The sequence below is a fragment of the Electrona antarctica genome (genome assembly GCF_951216825.1).
Source record: "Electrona antarctica genome assembly, chromosome: 24".
Taxonomy (NCBI): domain Eukaryota; kingdom Metazoa; phylum Chordata; class Actinopteri; order Myctophiformes; family Myctophidae; genus Electrona; species Electrona antarctica.
Window position 1 is genome coordinate 29,618,042 of NC_136803.1, and position 16,056 is coordinate 29,634,097.

Consider the following 16,056-nt stretch of genomic DNA (forward strand, 5'->3'; position numbering starts at 1 on the left):
CCCTGCAGTAGGAGGCATGTACCATGTTCCGTGAACCCTCCCGGCGCATCAAAGGGGTTCCATTAGCATTGCACCGCTGGATAGAAATTCAATAACCAGTGGCGTGCACAGATAGACACTAGGGGGTGCTAGAGCACCCCCTGCCCTTTTGGCAATGTGCCCTTTTGAAAAAAAACAGGAAAAAAAAAACATTTTTTTCTCTTTTTTTTTTTTGATTTTTCAAAAATAGCAGACCTACAAGCTCATAGCGCGCCACTCGGTGGCGCGCTATGAGCTTGTAGATCTGCTATAGCTGCTATAGCTAAAGCATAACATAATGCTAACACCAAAAGGGGTTCCCGCCCAAAATGGATTAAGGCAACCGGCCGGTTCCACGCGCTGCACAAGGTGCCCTTTTTTAACTTGAGCACCTGCCCCTCTAAATGTCTGTGCACGCCACTGTCAATAACGTATTTATTGCTGCCATTGCATGAAAAGTACATACTTTGTAGGATAGTCGATTCTGTAAGGACCGTAAAGGCATCATCACATGTCTGTTTACACAGCTTTGACCAAATGCCATATAGTATTCAAATTGGAATGTGGCTAGACTGGTGGTTGGACATCACAAATATAATCGTTACCTGTCCAAAACCATGGAATGCACTTCCCATCACAGTCAGAACTGCAGCCTCACTCCCAATCTTCCGCCGTAGTCTGAAAACCCACCTCTTCAGACTCCAACATGGCCCGCAGCACTTGCCCTAGCCTAGCCCCTTAGATAGCACTTTATGTAGACTTAGATAGTATTTTAAACAGACTTATAGCCTGTACGTAGACAGCACTAGAATTGTTTTTTATGTAGTCATAGCACTTTATAGTATACATATATAATATAGTATAGTATGTATAGTTTACATAGATACTCCACTGTTACGTTCTTAGTTTACGCATGATTCATGATAACTACTTTTTATATATGTGATGTATGCCATGCTTTTGTATTGCTTAATGTAAGTCGCTCTGGATTAAGAGCGTCTGCTAAATGCCTAAATTGTAAATTACCTGGTGCAAAAAAAAATATCACAATTTACAATTTACAATTATGACACTATACATATAAGCTATACATATATATTATACTATGCTGTACTGTTATTGTGCTGTCTACATGACATGCTATAAGTCTGTTTCAAATGCTATCTAAGTCTAAAAAAGTGCTGTCTAAGGGGGTAGGGTAAGTGCTATGGGCCATGGTGGAGTCTGAAAAGGTGGGTTTTCAAACTACGGCGGAAGATCGGGAGTGATGCTGCAGTTCTGATTACAAATGTCACGTTTCGGGTGATGTAATGCTCTGATCGGCTGATTAGCTGTGTGTTGTTTTTTGAAAATATTGAACCAATGGAAATTGGACCCTCAAAATGTCTGCTAAAGCAACTAACTCCACCACCTCTCCCCATCTCATGGAAGTAATTGACAATATATAAAGTTACAACACCAACTTTGATGAGGCTGTATTGCTTTGTTTTAAAAAATATATAAGGTTTTCTTAATTTCCTGAAAAATATATATTTTTCATTTCCTAAAAAATGAACATTTTGAAGTGATGAGGTTTCCTCCCGACCGCAGAGATATGCTTTTTTCCCCAAAGGTTACTAAACTTAACCTAATAATTGAGTCAGTCATGCATTCAGTGGGTTTGGTAATAAGTGATTTGAATTAGCCAGACTTTTGGAAGGAATCCATTGTAAGACACTCACCACCTTTTTGTGCAGTGGGTAACTTCTTAACATTGACCGCCAGTTTCTTCAAAGAAGCCAGTCTCCGGGTCATACGACATTGGACTGTTACCTGAAAGGGAACAGAAAAACATATTTTAACTGGGAACCCCCACCCTGCATAGCCACTATTAGCCAGTAGCCGATCTGACGTGATTTGATTTGATTCGAAATCACTAGAATTATGTACATAGACAACCTTCAGCCACTAGATGTCATAATGCCGCTCTTAAAATACTTTGTTTGCATTTAATTGTTACCTGATTCTAGTCTTTAGTCAATTTTATTTATAAAGCACATGTAAAAACAACCAGATTTGAACAAAGAGCTGAGAAATATTAAATCAAATAACAGAGTGTACTCCCGCAAAGAATAAGGTTGCGAATGCAAGCGGCCGAAATGAGTTTTCTCCGACGGGCATCTCCCTTAGAGATAGGGTGAGAAGTTCAGTCACGCGGGAGAGACTCGGAGTAGAGCCGCTGCTCCTTCGCCTGGAAAGGAGCCAGCTTAGGTGGTTCGGGCATCTGGTTAGGATGCCTCTCGGGCGTCTCCCTAGGGAGGTCCTCGATGCACGTCCCACTGGGAGGAGACCCCGGGGCAGACCAAGGCGCAGATGGAAGACATTTTAATTTTGATTTCTGTGGTATTGCTACTTTTACTCCTAATAAGTAAAGAATAAATGTATTTCTTCCAGTGGGTATAATAATAATAATAATAATAATAATAATAATAATAATAATAATAAAGTTGGACGTGTTGGATGGGCAGGAAGTCATGCTGGCTGCTGATTGATGCTGCTGGTCATTAGAGCCACAGGGAGGATTAGGAAGGCTGCCTCGTGAGAGACTGAGGACACCCTAATTAAACCAAATGAATGAGCATCCTGCCAGCCTTGTTTGTAGACTCACACGTGCACGCGCCTGCATGCACGGACTACGGATAAGCGGTTGAAGATGGATGGAGGGATGGATAACAGAGTGTAGTTAAAACGTGGGAGTTAAAACCACACAAAAAAGGCAGCGATCCTGTAGTTTGCAGCACTGTAATGTGGTGGCTGCCTCCAAGCTTAACTCTTTACGTTAAAAATCACGCCTGTGTGAAGTGAGGGGCGCTCTTATCATCATACATAATCATACATCACGTTGCGTGCTCAGCCAATCAAATCATCGCTATGGGGTAAACACAAAGCTGGGCATAGGAGGGGCTAACGCCACAAAAAAAGTACCGTACCCAGTAAAAAACCTTAGAGCATATATTAGAGACAGCATCGGATTTCTCCTCCCATCCACTTGCATTAAGTTGCTCAAAAGCGCATGAGATGATTTCACTAGGAACAGAGTGCATTCTGGGATGGATTTCCCCAATAACATGCGCTGGCCGTTGACTATCATTGCGCCATTTGCGCACGTTCACGTATGAAACATAGCGTTCACGTGTCATGGGCCCAATAACATGAACGTGCGCAATGATAGTCAACGGACCAGCGCTGGCTCGAGCTGCAATGACATATTCGGCCACTATGTCCATTTCGCCTCAGGGTTTCCTCCGGGTGCCGTCTCTATTAATATATACTCTAAGGTAAAAACAGACGCACACATGGATAATGGTGGCTGACGTGTCACGAGCATAATATGTTTTTGGGGCAGGAACACCAGAGGAATGCGGCGAAACGTTAGTCCATTATCTATTTTATCCCCTTTATTCTGACCTTGTTGATGGTGAGAAGCCTACTTGTTGTTATTTCACACAACAACTAGGCTTAATAAATCGCATTTTGGCAAAATATACTGCTGAAACTGAGCACTAGCACTGTGCGCTAAACAACACCAACTTGATACTGTTTATTTATTTTAATTTGTAATGTTTTTCTGTAGCTTTTGTAGTCTTTTAATGTTGTTTAGGGTAGCAGTTAAAACAAACATTGACGACGTGTGACGTCATGTGGCCATTGTAAATACAGTGGACGCCCCTCACTTCACACAAGCGTGATTTTTTTTTGTTTAGAAAAAATGTATCAATATGAAAAAAAGAGAGAAACAAGGCATTAGAAAACCGAATGACTGTGTTCTTATGGGCAGTGTGGTAGAAAGTAACAATCAAGTAGATTTACTTAACCCAGTTTGGGCGGGAACCCCTTTTGGTGTTAGCATTACGTTATGCTTTAGCTATTGAAAAATAGCAGATCTACAAGCTCATAGCGCGCCACCGAGTGGCGCGCTACGAGCTTGTAGGTCTGCTATTTTTGAAAATCGAAGAACGACTGACATAGAAACATAGCTTTTTCAGAAAACTGTCAGGATGTAGAAGACATTTTTAGAATCTGATCTCAGGTCAAAATGGGTACTATAAGTGCAAAGTGGAGAGGGGAGAAGTATTTCAGGAAAGAACGGACGGCTCACGTTCACCTGCACCTCACTCCCGACGGAAACCGACGTAAAGTGGAGGAATACGTGACCCGACACCCGAGAAAGCAAGAGGTTCATTCAGTCAGCGCTGGGCGGGCACGTCCCCATGGGCTGCAAGACTATACAGTATATACATGTACGCACACGTACTGTAGCTCTGCACTGGAAGCAACCTGAATGACTCATGCATTTATCATGGAGGACTGGAGATTATGCCAGCGCTGCCTTAACTTAACCCATTTTGGGCGGGAACCCCTTTTGGTGTTTTAACTAAGCATTATGTTATACTTTAGCTATTGAAAAATAGCAGATCTACAAGCTCATAGCGCGCCACCGAGTGGCGCGCTATGAACTTGTAGGTCTGCTATTTTTTTTTAAATCGTAAAAATGCGCCTCAAATCTTTGAATATATATTATTACAGAGTGAACATTTTAACTCAAATCTTTGCTTCTGGAGGGTCCCTGGAACAACATATTTTCAGATGGGGTGGCGGAGGCATATTACATATAATTTTTGGGGTCCTTGACATGAAATATTGAGAACCACTGATACAGAAACATGAGGTTTTTCAGAAAAAAAAGACATTTTAAAAAAGACATTTTTTTAAATTTCGACGTCAGGCCTAAATGGATTAAAAGCCTGGAGGTCATGTCGCCCATGGGGTCATTGTACAGTGTGCGTCCGTGTGTGTGTGTCTGTGTTTGTGCGTGCGTGCGTGCGCGGCACATGCTTACTTATGCATGCATGTACATGTATGAATATGCATGTTAAATGCACATACCCTGCGTGCAGCCTGCTGGAACAGTCTGAGTGCCCGGTGTCTGACCTGGAGCACACCGCTGCCGTAGAGCTGGAACGACGGCGGGGCTCCTCCGGGCTCCTGGAGAGAAACGGTAAGACGGAAAACTGAGTAATACATTAACCAATTTTGGGCGGGAACCCCTTTCGGTGTTAGCATTATACGTTATGCTTTAGCTATTGAAAAATAGCAGATCTACAAGCTCGTAGCGTGCCACCGAGTGGCGCGTTACGAGCTTGTAAGTCTGCTATTTTTTGAAAAATCGAAGAACGACTGACATAGAAACATAGCTTTTTCAGAAAACTGTCAGGATTTGGAAGACATTTATAGAATCGTTCCCAGGTCAAAATGGGTTAAGTTGTAGGCTATTTGGTTTGGAGGAGAGGAGAGGAGAGGAGAGGAGAGGAGAGGAGAGGAGAGGAGAGGAGAGGAGAGGAGAGGAGAGGAGAGGAGAGGAGAGGAGAGGAGAGGAGCATTTTGGAGAAGAAACGACAAGTTCATATTATTCACCTGTCCAACTTCACAAAGCACCCTTCTTGTGGAGAGTTTAGTCTGGTCCAAATGCACGTCATCCCTCACATCTCCTTTCTTTACCTGGAGACCATTACAAGAAACAGCTGGAACTCGGAGAAGAAACGCTCTTTAAACGACTATACACAGGGAGTTTCAAACATAAGCTACCTGCAAACATGTCACTGCCCTATTTACTGACCTATTCCACAAAGGGAATTTTACAGTTTACAGTGCAATGTTTGACCTGCTAACTTAAATGCGTTTTATGTTGCATTCTCACTAGCGGTGGCAATTAATGCTAGAGCGCGGTTATGGGTTGCTGCAGAGTCGCCGTTGAGGTGTTTCGCAAGCAACACAAGACCCATTTTGGGCGGGAACCCCTTTTGGTGTTAGCATTATGTTATGCTTTAGCTATTGAAAAATAACAGATCTACAAGCTCATTTTTTTAATCGAAGAACCACTGACATAGAAACATAACTTTTTCAGAAAACTGTCAGGATGTAGAAGACATTTTTAGAATCTGATCTCAGGTCAAAATGGGTTAAATAGCACGTGGAACTGGAATCTTTGAGTGATAGGAATGTCCTTTTATTTACATGAACCACTTGCACCCCAGCACCCATATTCTAAGGGGAAACATTAACTGAAAATAGCCGATCTACAAATCTCACAAAGCCTCGCAAGCGAGGCGCTATGTGAGCTTGTAGATCGGCTATTTTCGGCAAAGATGTTCGGTATGTAGAGGTAACAAAAAAAAGAACAGACCAAGTACAGAGTCAAGTTTACTAAGTATGAAGAGGATACATGTCTGGAAATGTGTAAACATACAAACAAAAACAATCACACAAAAGTGATGACAGTGCTGTCAAACAAGAAGCCATCTATGAAACCTATAAGCAACGCCAAACCACAACAGAAAAAAATCTGCTCTGCTATGAAAAATCTGCTTTTTATTTTAATTTTAATTTAATTTTTGTATGCATGTATTTTTGTATGCATGTATTTTTGTGTATGTGTATATAGATATATTTATTTATTTTATTTCCTCCAGACTGTTTTTCCGACTATCCTTGGGATTGTGGGTGGGGGGAGGGTGGGATAGGGGATTGAGTTTTATTTTTATATTTTATGTCCGTTTAATACTTGCCCCTGGGCTACTGTTACAAAAACATGAATAAAAAGATTTTGAAAATAAAATAAACCTAAGAAGTTTATTCAAAACTTTCTACAATTATATATTGGGGGTCCCTGCTTCATCTCTCTCAGGTAAGGGGTCCTTGGCCTGAAACACATTGGGCTGGAATGAGCTTTCTTAAATCTGCAGAACAGAGCAAGAAATTGTGTGGCGAGAGAATGAAAAACGATTGATTCATGCTTTATTATTGTAGCCATTGGAGCGGTTAAAAAAAAGAGAGTTTCTGTATCGACCTTGATTTGCAGCACGTCACGGCTTCCATTGAAAAATACAGTAATGAAAATGGGGTATGGCAGCCTGCGTGTGATGTTTTGTTTATTGCTGATTATTATGCGTGTACCACCATGAGCCAAAATACATCTTGTTGTGCTGTCGACAGCATGATTGAAATACAAAAGAAAATGACTCTTATTCTATTTTATTTTTGTCGCGGCTAGCATGGCCGCAGCATTAGCGTCAGTGACAGCAGACCCGTTGTAAATTCTAACTGATCCATGTGGACTAACCACTTTCATGCTAAAATACACTATGTATAATGTATGTGAACACTTAACATTTTGGGTACACATTTGTGACCTAATTTGAGGGCCTGCCATTGGATTTTTTTGAATTTTCGTTTTCACATCATATAAAAGCAGGGAATCATAGCTTCAAATTGACATATTGGTTGTTCAGTTTGACCCACCGGTTTTGGAAATATGGCTTATAGAGTAATGTCTTGCAGAAAACAGCGAGTTGAGAAAACAGGCTTGAAAGGTTCACTTCTGTGGTCTCTAACATTACACCTAGCTACATGTTTAAGCATGTATTTCATATGTACATGTCGCTTTCAGCTCTGACACTTATTTCAGACATGCTCTAGTATGTGAAGAGTCTGCCTGTGCTATTAAAACCCATTTTGGGCGGGAACCCCTTTTAGTGTTAGCATTATGTTATGCTTTAGCTATTGAAAAATAGCAGATCTACAAGCTCATAGCGCGCCACCGAGTGGCGCGCTACGAGCTTGTAGGTCTGCTATTTTTGAAAAATCGAAGAACGACTGACATAGAAACATAGCTTTTTCAGAAAACTGTCAGGATGCAGAAGACATTTGTAGAATCTGATCTCAGGTCAAAATGGGTTAACTCATTTTGGAGAAAAAAAATAAGTTTTTCTCCTCTGGTGAAAAGCTGAAATGTGTGCGTATGGCAGGCTCTCAGTCAAATCTGGTCACATTTATGCTCGTGGTTACTGCTGACTTTCCCCACAGAGGTCAATAAATGTCTAATGACTGTACTCTATCTTCCATGTGCCAAATGACGTGACATATCTCTGAAACCTTGGTCATTTTGTTTGTAGTTGGTTGAAGTGCTCAATCTGCTCATTAGTCTTTTTTGCTTCATTGTTAGTCCAGTTGTTGATTTGACTATCGGTTTTCTTGTCTCAGACACCCTCTGCTGAAGCTTACTGTACCTCTATCGAGATGACATCGCTTATCTAACATCCAGATGGCACGGCACTGATTAATATTAAGTCTATCTTTTCTAGTTCTGTTCAAATAATGTCCTCACCAAGCATGTAAGGATTCACTGAACTCACATTAGGTTGAATCACAATGATTCAATCACGATATTAGGTTCACGATACGACTTTTCACAATTTTTAAAACCGAAAAATCTTTTTTTTAATGATTTATCTCAAAATGTAGACAGTGATATAACGAGGGGAACATTTGTCTCTTGTTTTCATTATTTTGGAGGTGGTGCATGGCGTGGGCAATGTGGATTTAGTATTCAGAGCGTAATTTAAAATGCAAAAGAACATTTTATGATTATGGATGGCTGCTGCATGTGCCTCAACCAGTGACCTTGTGCAAACAATAGTGCGTTGTAAAATCCTGAGCGAGCATTCCCACTCTGACTGTAACCAGTGTTGTTTTCGTCGACTAATACTATGACGAAGAATGTTCGTCAACTACCTTTTTTCACTGACGAAAACTAAATGGAAACTAAACAAAAATAGGCCATGATGATGGTGACTAAAACTATGACTAAATATATTGGCAATTTTGTCAACAAATAAAAACTAGACTAAAATGTTAGGAAGGGACTAGTGGACAAGAGATCTAGTATAAGTCATTTTACACTTGGTTGCATGCTGAAAATAGCAGATCTACAAGCTCACTACGCGTTGGCGCTGCTTGTAGATCGGTTATTTTCAGCAAGTGTAAATCAGCCATTACGACGGCATCAAGTAAGTAGCCTTGCCGAGCCATGAGGCCCATAGAGCAGGAGCCTATCTCCTGTTTCTGTAGCGTGAGGCAGCTTGATGTACAAGTACACCCCCTGGACATGACGCTAGTATGTCGCAGGGACTTACCCCCAATCCAACCCTTGATGCTGAGTGTCAAGCAGGGAGGCATTGGGTCCCATTTTTACAGTCTTTGGTATGACCCGACTGGGGATTGAACCCGACCTCCCAGTCTCAGGGCTGACACTCTAACCACAAGGCCACTGAGCTGGTACGACGGCATCAAGGCCCGTCAAAATACACTTTAGTCGACTAAATCACCTGTAGATTTAGTCGACTAAAATCTTATGATATTTAGTCGACTAAAACTAGACTAAACACTAAAACATTCTGGGTGACTAAAATGTGACGAAAACTAAATGAAAACGTTTCAAGAGTCTATGACTAAAACTAAAATAGAAATGTGCTGCCATTAGAACAACACCGACTGTAACACTGCCGCCGTCGTCGGGCGGGCGGACAACAACCGTATTCTAACCGCTTGTGTTTTTTCCTAAATTAATAACGCCCTACTTGATCACGCTGCACACAAAAGCATCAAAAAGTGGCAGATCCGCAAGCTCGAAATGTGGCGCAAACTCTGCGAAGTGCCTTTCTTTGTTTTTAGTTGTTTTTAGTTGTTTTTTATCCTGAAAAGTGACAGTTTTGGAGGGGTGCATACTTAGTTTAGACTAGTCATTGGTTAGACATGGGTTAAGGTGTGCTGCCCCGTGGGAGGTTAGGTTTAGGTTTCTGGTTTAACCCATTTTGGGGCGGGAACCCCTTTTGGTGTTAGCATTATGCTATGCTTTAGCTATTGAAAAATAGCAGATCTACAAGCTCATAGCGCGCCACTCGGTGGCGCGCTATGAGCTTGTAGGTCTGCTATTTTTGAAAAATCGAAGAACGACTGACATAGAAACATAGCTTTTTCAGAAAACTGTCAGGATGTAGAAGACATTTTTAGAATCTGATCTCAGGTCAGAATGGGTTAAGGACTTCAGTGTTTCCCCCCCCAGAGAGACGATATCATATATAAATGTCTGAGTCCAATGGTCGTAAATCCTCTCAATGTGCTGCCAGCACACGTAACATTGTCAAAGTTACTGTATGTTATTGAAATAAACCGCATGAACCCTAGTGAGTGTCGCTATACTTTGGTCATAACAGGTAAACATTTGGTAAAACTCCATTGCATTGTGAGCTTGTATTTGGGCTATTTTCGACAGAGAGATTTGGTATAGAAAAGGAACAGTGCCGAATGCACTTTACTGACTCAGAGATTCAGGGATTGCCAAAAGCACTGTATTGACTAGTTGCACTTTATCAAGGGAATGTGTGCAATATCTCTGTTTTGTCTATGTTGGGTGTTTCATGGTGTTTTTCCTTTTCGTATGTGAACGTGTCTGTTATTTGTATGCAGCTGTGACTCTGTCTCCAAGACAAATTTCTCCCAAGGGAGACAAATAAAGACAACCTTGAACCTTGAACAATGGGTTCCCCCAAGTACTAAACAATGGTGAACCCCGGTCAACAAAATATATAGGATTTACTAAGTGGATAACTGGAGACTTGGCTGCTGGGTCGCAAGACAAATTTCAGTGTGAACTGGCAATAAAGTACTATATCATATGATTCATATCATATCATATATCATATCATATCAGATTGCAAAAGAACATTAGGCCGACATTATGTGCCGTTTGTGTACGGTAAAGATAGATAAGCTAGATCTTTGGCTGTGTGTGTGTGCGTGCGTGTGTGTGATGTGTGCTTTATAAACAGTCAAAGTGGAGAGGAGATGCAGGAGGAAGTACTGTTAAGTGTCTATGTGACTTCTGCCAACTGTTCCCACACACACACACACACACACACAAGCACACGTGCACATGAACAAGCATGTACACACACGCACACACACAAAATGAATATGTAAATATTTCACCCGCAGACATTATCCTGGCTTAAGATGCTAATTTCCACGGTGGATCTCAATAAAGTCTGTCAGAAAACGAGCAGAGAGGGAGAGCACAGACACACCAATCACACCAAGCCTCTGTTCTCCAGTGGTGGAAAAAAGGTATACCCACATTCTTTACTTAAGTAAAAGTATCAATACTGCAATGTACTCTTTTACAGGTAGAAGTCCGGATTTCAAAAGGTACTTGAGTAAAAGTACAAAAGTATCGGCGTCAAAATAAAACCAAGTTCAAAATGTATACAAAAGCATTTTGAAAATAGATGTATATATTTTGGCTATTTGAAAAAAGCAGATCTACAGGCTCACAATGCGTCACATTATATATAGTTGCTGAAGTGATTCATCTGTTTTGTAATGATAATCAAAATCTACAAAGTAACTAGAAACTAGTTTTCAAAATAAATGTAGTGGAGTAAAAGCACAATATTTCGATCCGAGATGTAGTGGAGTAGAAGTCAAATGCATTGAAAATACTCTAAGTAAAGTGCAGATACCTCAAAATTGTACTTAAATACAGTACTTAAGTAAATGTACTTAGTTGCTTTCCACCATTGCTGCTCTCCATAACTAATACCGTAATACTGTGCAACTGCATGGTCTTCCAGCAGTACGAGGCACCTTGTGTTACCTCGTCCACGAAGCCCCGTTTCAACCAGATGTTTTATTTATAGCTCATTATGTCGGCGGAACAACCTGCCTCGAAACCGCCGCAGCACGTACGGTAAATTAACTTACCGAAAAGAAACTAACACATAAAACGTGGTTGTTTTTTTCGTGTGTTTTTATTTCACGCGTCACTTCACCCATTTTATTTGTCGGTTCCGCTCGATCACTGTGGCGGCAAAATGCATAACACCATGGTATTGATTAATTGAATGTAGCCTACTAGGAAATTGTAACCCTCTGATTACCACCTGTTCTTAAATGGTAAATGGTGCATTTATATAGCGCCTTTATCCAAGGCGCTTTACATAGATTGTGCATTACATTCACCCATTCACACACACATTCATACACCGATTGCAGCGGAAGCCATGCAAGGTACCAACCAGCACATCGGGAGCAATTTGGGGTTCAGTGTCTTGCCCAAGGACACTTCGACATGTAGACAGGAGGAGCCAGGATTCGAACCGCCGACCCATGGATCATTGGACGACCTGCTCTACCTCTTGAGCCACAGTCGCCCACATTCTTCTCTGACAAACTCATTATAGAGCACCGAAGTCTGACGTCACTTTCAGTAGAGGGCGCCAGTCCACAGGTTTGTGTATTTTTTTATTTGCATTGAAATCCCAATAAGGGGATTTGAGATCGCTTCATATAAGAACTGTGTTTGAAAAATAAACCGATCATCCCGGCCTTTCTGTCAGGGGGGTGGCTGTGCGTCGTTAATTGTCCAATTAATGTCCATTAATATTTGATATAGCCAGTTTGTGGAGAAAATGGAATTAATGTGGCCGCAAAAGCCTTGAAACTACAAGGGTATGAAAGCAATGTCGCTGCTAATATACGTCACGCCCAGCTGTCAACACATTGTGTTCCTGAGATTCCTCGTTGACGTAAGCTCAGCTGGCGGTGACTCGACTCGTACTAACCACGAAACATTAAATATCAATAAAGAAAATTAAAAAAACTGAATTAACATGTCAGTTTCTGTTGTGCGACGGGCACGTTTTCGTTTCTAGCGCTTATTGTGTTACTCTTTGGGTATATTTGTACATTACCACCTTCAGTCGATGCTTCATATCCATATGAGTGCAAAGGCCGGGATGATCGGTTTATTTTTCAAACACAGTTCACAGGGGGGCACGGTCCTGGGTTCGATTCCCGCTCTGGACGCTGTGGGTGCTGGTGGCGTGTTTCCTCCTCCACGTCATCAGTGCCCATACCCGAGGCGGGGTTGGCAAAAGGGCCTTTCTGTGTGGAGTTTGCATGTTCTCCCCGTGTCCCCTAGGCTTAAACATCCTTAACCCATTCTGGGCGGGAACCCCTTTTGGTGTTTTATGCATCATGTTATACTTTAGCTATTATAAAATACTATATGTACAAGCGCTACAAGCTTGTAGATCTGCTATTTTTGAAAAATCGTGAAAATGTGGATATCTTTGAATATATTCTTTCAGGGCGAGCGTTTTTACCTCAAATCTGGGGGGGTCCCTGGAACAACCTATTTTGAAATTGGGGTCCGCGGCCAAATACAGATAATTCTGAAGGTCCTTGACATGTCGTCCCAACCCGCAGGTTGAGAAACAGATCTCCAACCGCTTAGAAATCCATCCTGTGCCATATACTACTGTATGCTTTATGAACATAAGGGGAAATGCAATGGCAAATCAGTGTCCCTGTTCAATAACAACCTGCATCAAAGACTAAAGAAGTCTTACCCTGTATTCATAGAGAGCCATCTCCCTCTCCTCCAATATCACTCTCTTGGTCTCCCCCGACACGGGGTCTTTGCCCAGACGAACGTGCCTGAAAGAGAAACAAAAAAAATGGCTTTAATCTAACATGTAGGGCAATGCGGATGAAAGGGGGAACGGCAAAAAGGAAATTTGGGTCTGTATAGCTGTCTGTTTAGCTGATTGCTCTGGATCGGAACTGCAAGCAACAGATTGTGACCACAAAAAGCACAGGCACATAAAAATACTTAACCCATTTTTGGGCGGGAACCCCTTTTGGTGTTTTAAGCATTGTGTTATACTTTAGCTATTGAAAAATAGCAGACCTACAAGCTCATAGCACGGCACCGAGTGCCGCGCTACGAGCTTCTAGGTCTGCTATTTTTGAAACATCGTGAAAATGTAGTGCAAATCTTTGAATATATATATTCTTTCAGAGCAAACGTTTTTAACTCAAATCTTTGCTTCTGGGGGGGGTCACTGGAACAACATATTTTCAGATGTGGGTCGGAGGCCAATTACATAATTTTGGGGTCCTTGACATGAAAATGTTTGAACACCACTGACACAGAAACATAGGTTTTTCAGAAAACTGTCAGGATTTAGAAGACATTTGTAGAATCGTCCTCAGGTCTAAATGGGTTAAATTAAAATATAAGATATAAATTGACATAATAGGTTCCAAATTAGCAGTCCAGCTAGAAGTGAATGTGAACTAATGTTGAAATAATGAGCTAAAACCCCATTATCAATAATCCTAGGTGCTAATAAACCCATTCCATTTTACCAATGGAATGGCTGTTTACAGTCTCTCTACAGTTGTTGTTGAAATGAAACCCACCATCTGAGGTGGTTGTCTCTCTCCTCCTGGATGTCCTGTTGGACTCGCTTCAGAAACAAAGCCTCCTTCACCTGCCTGCTCTGCACGTCGGCCACGATGCCGCACGAAATGGCTGAAGACAAGACACATAGCCATACAATAATACACACATGCTGTGCATGGGGGGGGGGGATGATATGTAGAGCAATAATAAAAAACCGTTCCAGAGATGAGAGATGAAGTATAGCAAACATTTAGCTGGACACTATGAAACGATGGACATAATGTATTTGCAATTTGCTGCACATAATGTCTTTGTAAAAGTAAACCTATATGCATATTTTGCAACTGTGGTCTTAGGGGGCCTTCATCTGACAGGCTGTAATCGCTAATATTAACAAACAGCTCATAGCGACAACTAGCTCTGGTCCAAAGCTCTAATGCCAGTGCAAAAATCTTATGATATTTAGTCGACTAAAACACTAAAACATTCCAGGTGACTAAAATGTGACTAAAACTAAAATCTAAATTTGCTGCCAAAAAACAACCCTGGGGGAGACCGACCTTCCCTCAGGTCTCTGGAGGTCAGTTTATGGGTGGACCTGATCAGCATCTTGGCCACTCCCGCAGGGGTGGAGACATCCAACGGAGGCTTCGGTCCAGCGGCCTGGTCTCTCACAGCCTAGGTTAGGAAAACCATTAACTCACATGAACCACGTGAATCACAAATTCCCATGGCGTTCCTCACCAGCTCCCCATGAACCCTAACGTCCCCCATCTATTCCGGGCATGTCGTGATAGGCGAACCGTTCCGGTGGAAATAAGACAGAAATAGCCCATAGCTCCGATTTGATTGGGTCGGGAGTGGATTTGAATGGAGAACACAGATGGCGCCTGTGTGCGTGCGTATTCCCCGTTCAGATCTGCTGCTGCAGAACCAATCAAATTAAGCCGTGGGAAAATGAAGCGGAACAGGTAACGGGTGTGACACCTTCTGGACACCTTTGGGACTACAGCTATGCACAGAGCCCAGGCGCCCAGATAGGGATGGCTGGCTTTGCTGTGGCTGCAAGTGTTTTGCTGTGTTGGCATTGTTTTGCCGTGAAATCCGCTTAAAACCGCGGAAGATCTGTGTAATTATGAGCAAAAGTGGGGGGATACCTCCCCTCCTCATGGCATTTTTCGTGCAGATAGCCCCCAAATATGTGCCCCCCAGTTATAAAATGCTATCTGCGCCCCTGACAGAGCCTACAGCAGGGTTCCCCAATAGGCGGCCCGCGGGCCATTTGCGGCCCGCGGAGCGCCCCTTGTAGCCCCTGGAAGAATTTTAAAAATAATTAAAAAAATGGGGGGGGGGGGGGGGGTCCCAGCATTAAATGGGGGTCAGTAGCCTATGCATGTCAAACTGGGCATCCTTTTCAAATGAAAATGAATTTTCAGGGCAAGACCTCGACCTCGCACGTGCGGACTCGGCCCCCAGCCTGATACCCTAGTCAAAATATGGCCCTTGAGGAAAATTAATTGGGGAACCCTGGCCTACAGTAATTCATACAACATAACCTGAAGTGAATTTATTTAATAATACACTTAAGACGTGACTTTATTCTTCCGTGAAAAACCAGGGAAGTAATATATTGCAGTTGTCGGACAGAAACCTCCTACCTCCACATTCTAACTATTTGTGATTTTATTTCTTCGTAAATCAACGCCCTGCATCACACAAATGTGTACGTGCCTATAGCCTATATATATTAAGTTATTTATTTTTTATCCTGATATCCTAGTGAATCCTAGTGAAGTTTAAAACAATGTTCACTCTATAAAATAAAAGTTTCGACCTCTCGACGTCTTCATCAGTTCTCGCCCTTCAATTCTTGTGTGTGCTTGGATCTCTTTTTCTTTTCTTAAGTCTATAAT

At 42.0% G+C, this 16,056-nt stretch overlaps 1 protein-coding gene across 9 annotated transcripts in view; it reads right to left on the reverse strand.

Moving 5' to 3' along the window:
• Positions 1-16,056, reverse strand: part of cfap221 (cilia and flagella associated protein 221) — a 97,924-nt gene that overhangs the window by 57,852 nt on the left and 24,016 nt on the right. For all 9 annotated transcript variants that reach the window (XR_013789207.1, XM_079495829.1, XM_079495830.1 and 6 more), the window contains exons 10-15: positions 14,704-14,821; positions 14,161-14,272; positions 13,305-13,392; positions 5,473-5,556; positions 4,945-5,043; positions 1,740-1,830 (exon numbers count right to left, since the gene is read on the reverse strand). Coding sequence is in view for 8 of the 9 variants with exons in the window: in XM_079495829.1 (XP_079351955.1) it covers positions 1,740-1,830; positions 4,945-5,043; positions 5,473-5,556; positions 13,305-13,392; positions 14,161-14,272; positions 14,704-14,821 (592 nt within the window). In the remaining variant the exon portion in view is untranslated. The remainder of the gene's footprint in view (positions 1-1,739; positions 1,831-4,944; positions 5,044-5,472; positions 5,557-13,304; positions 13,393-14,160; positions 14,273-14,703; positions 14,822-16,056) is intronic.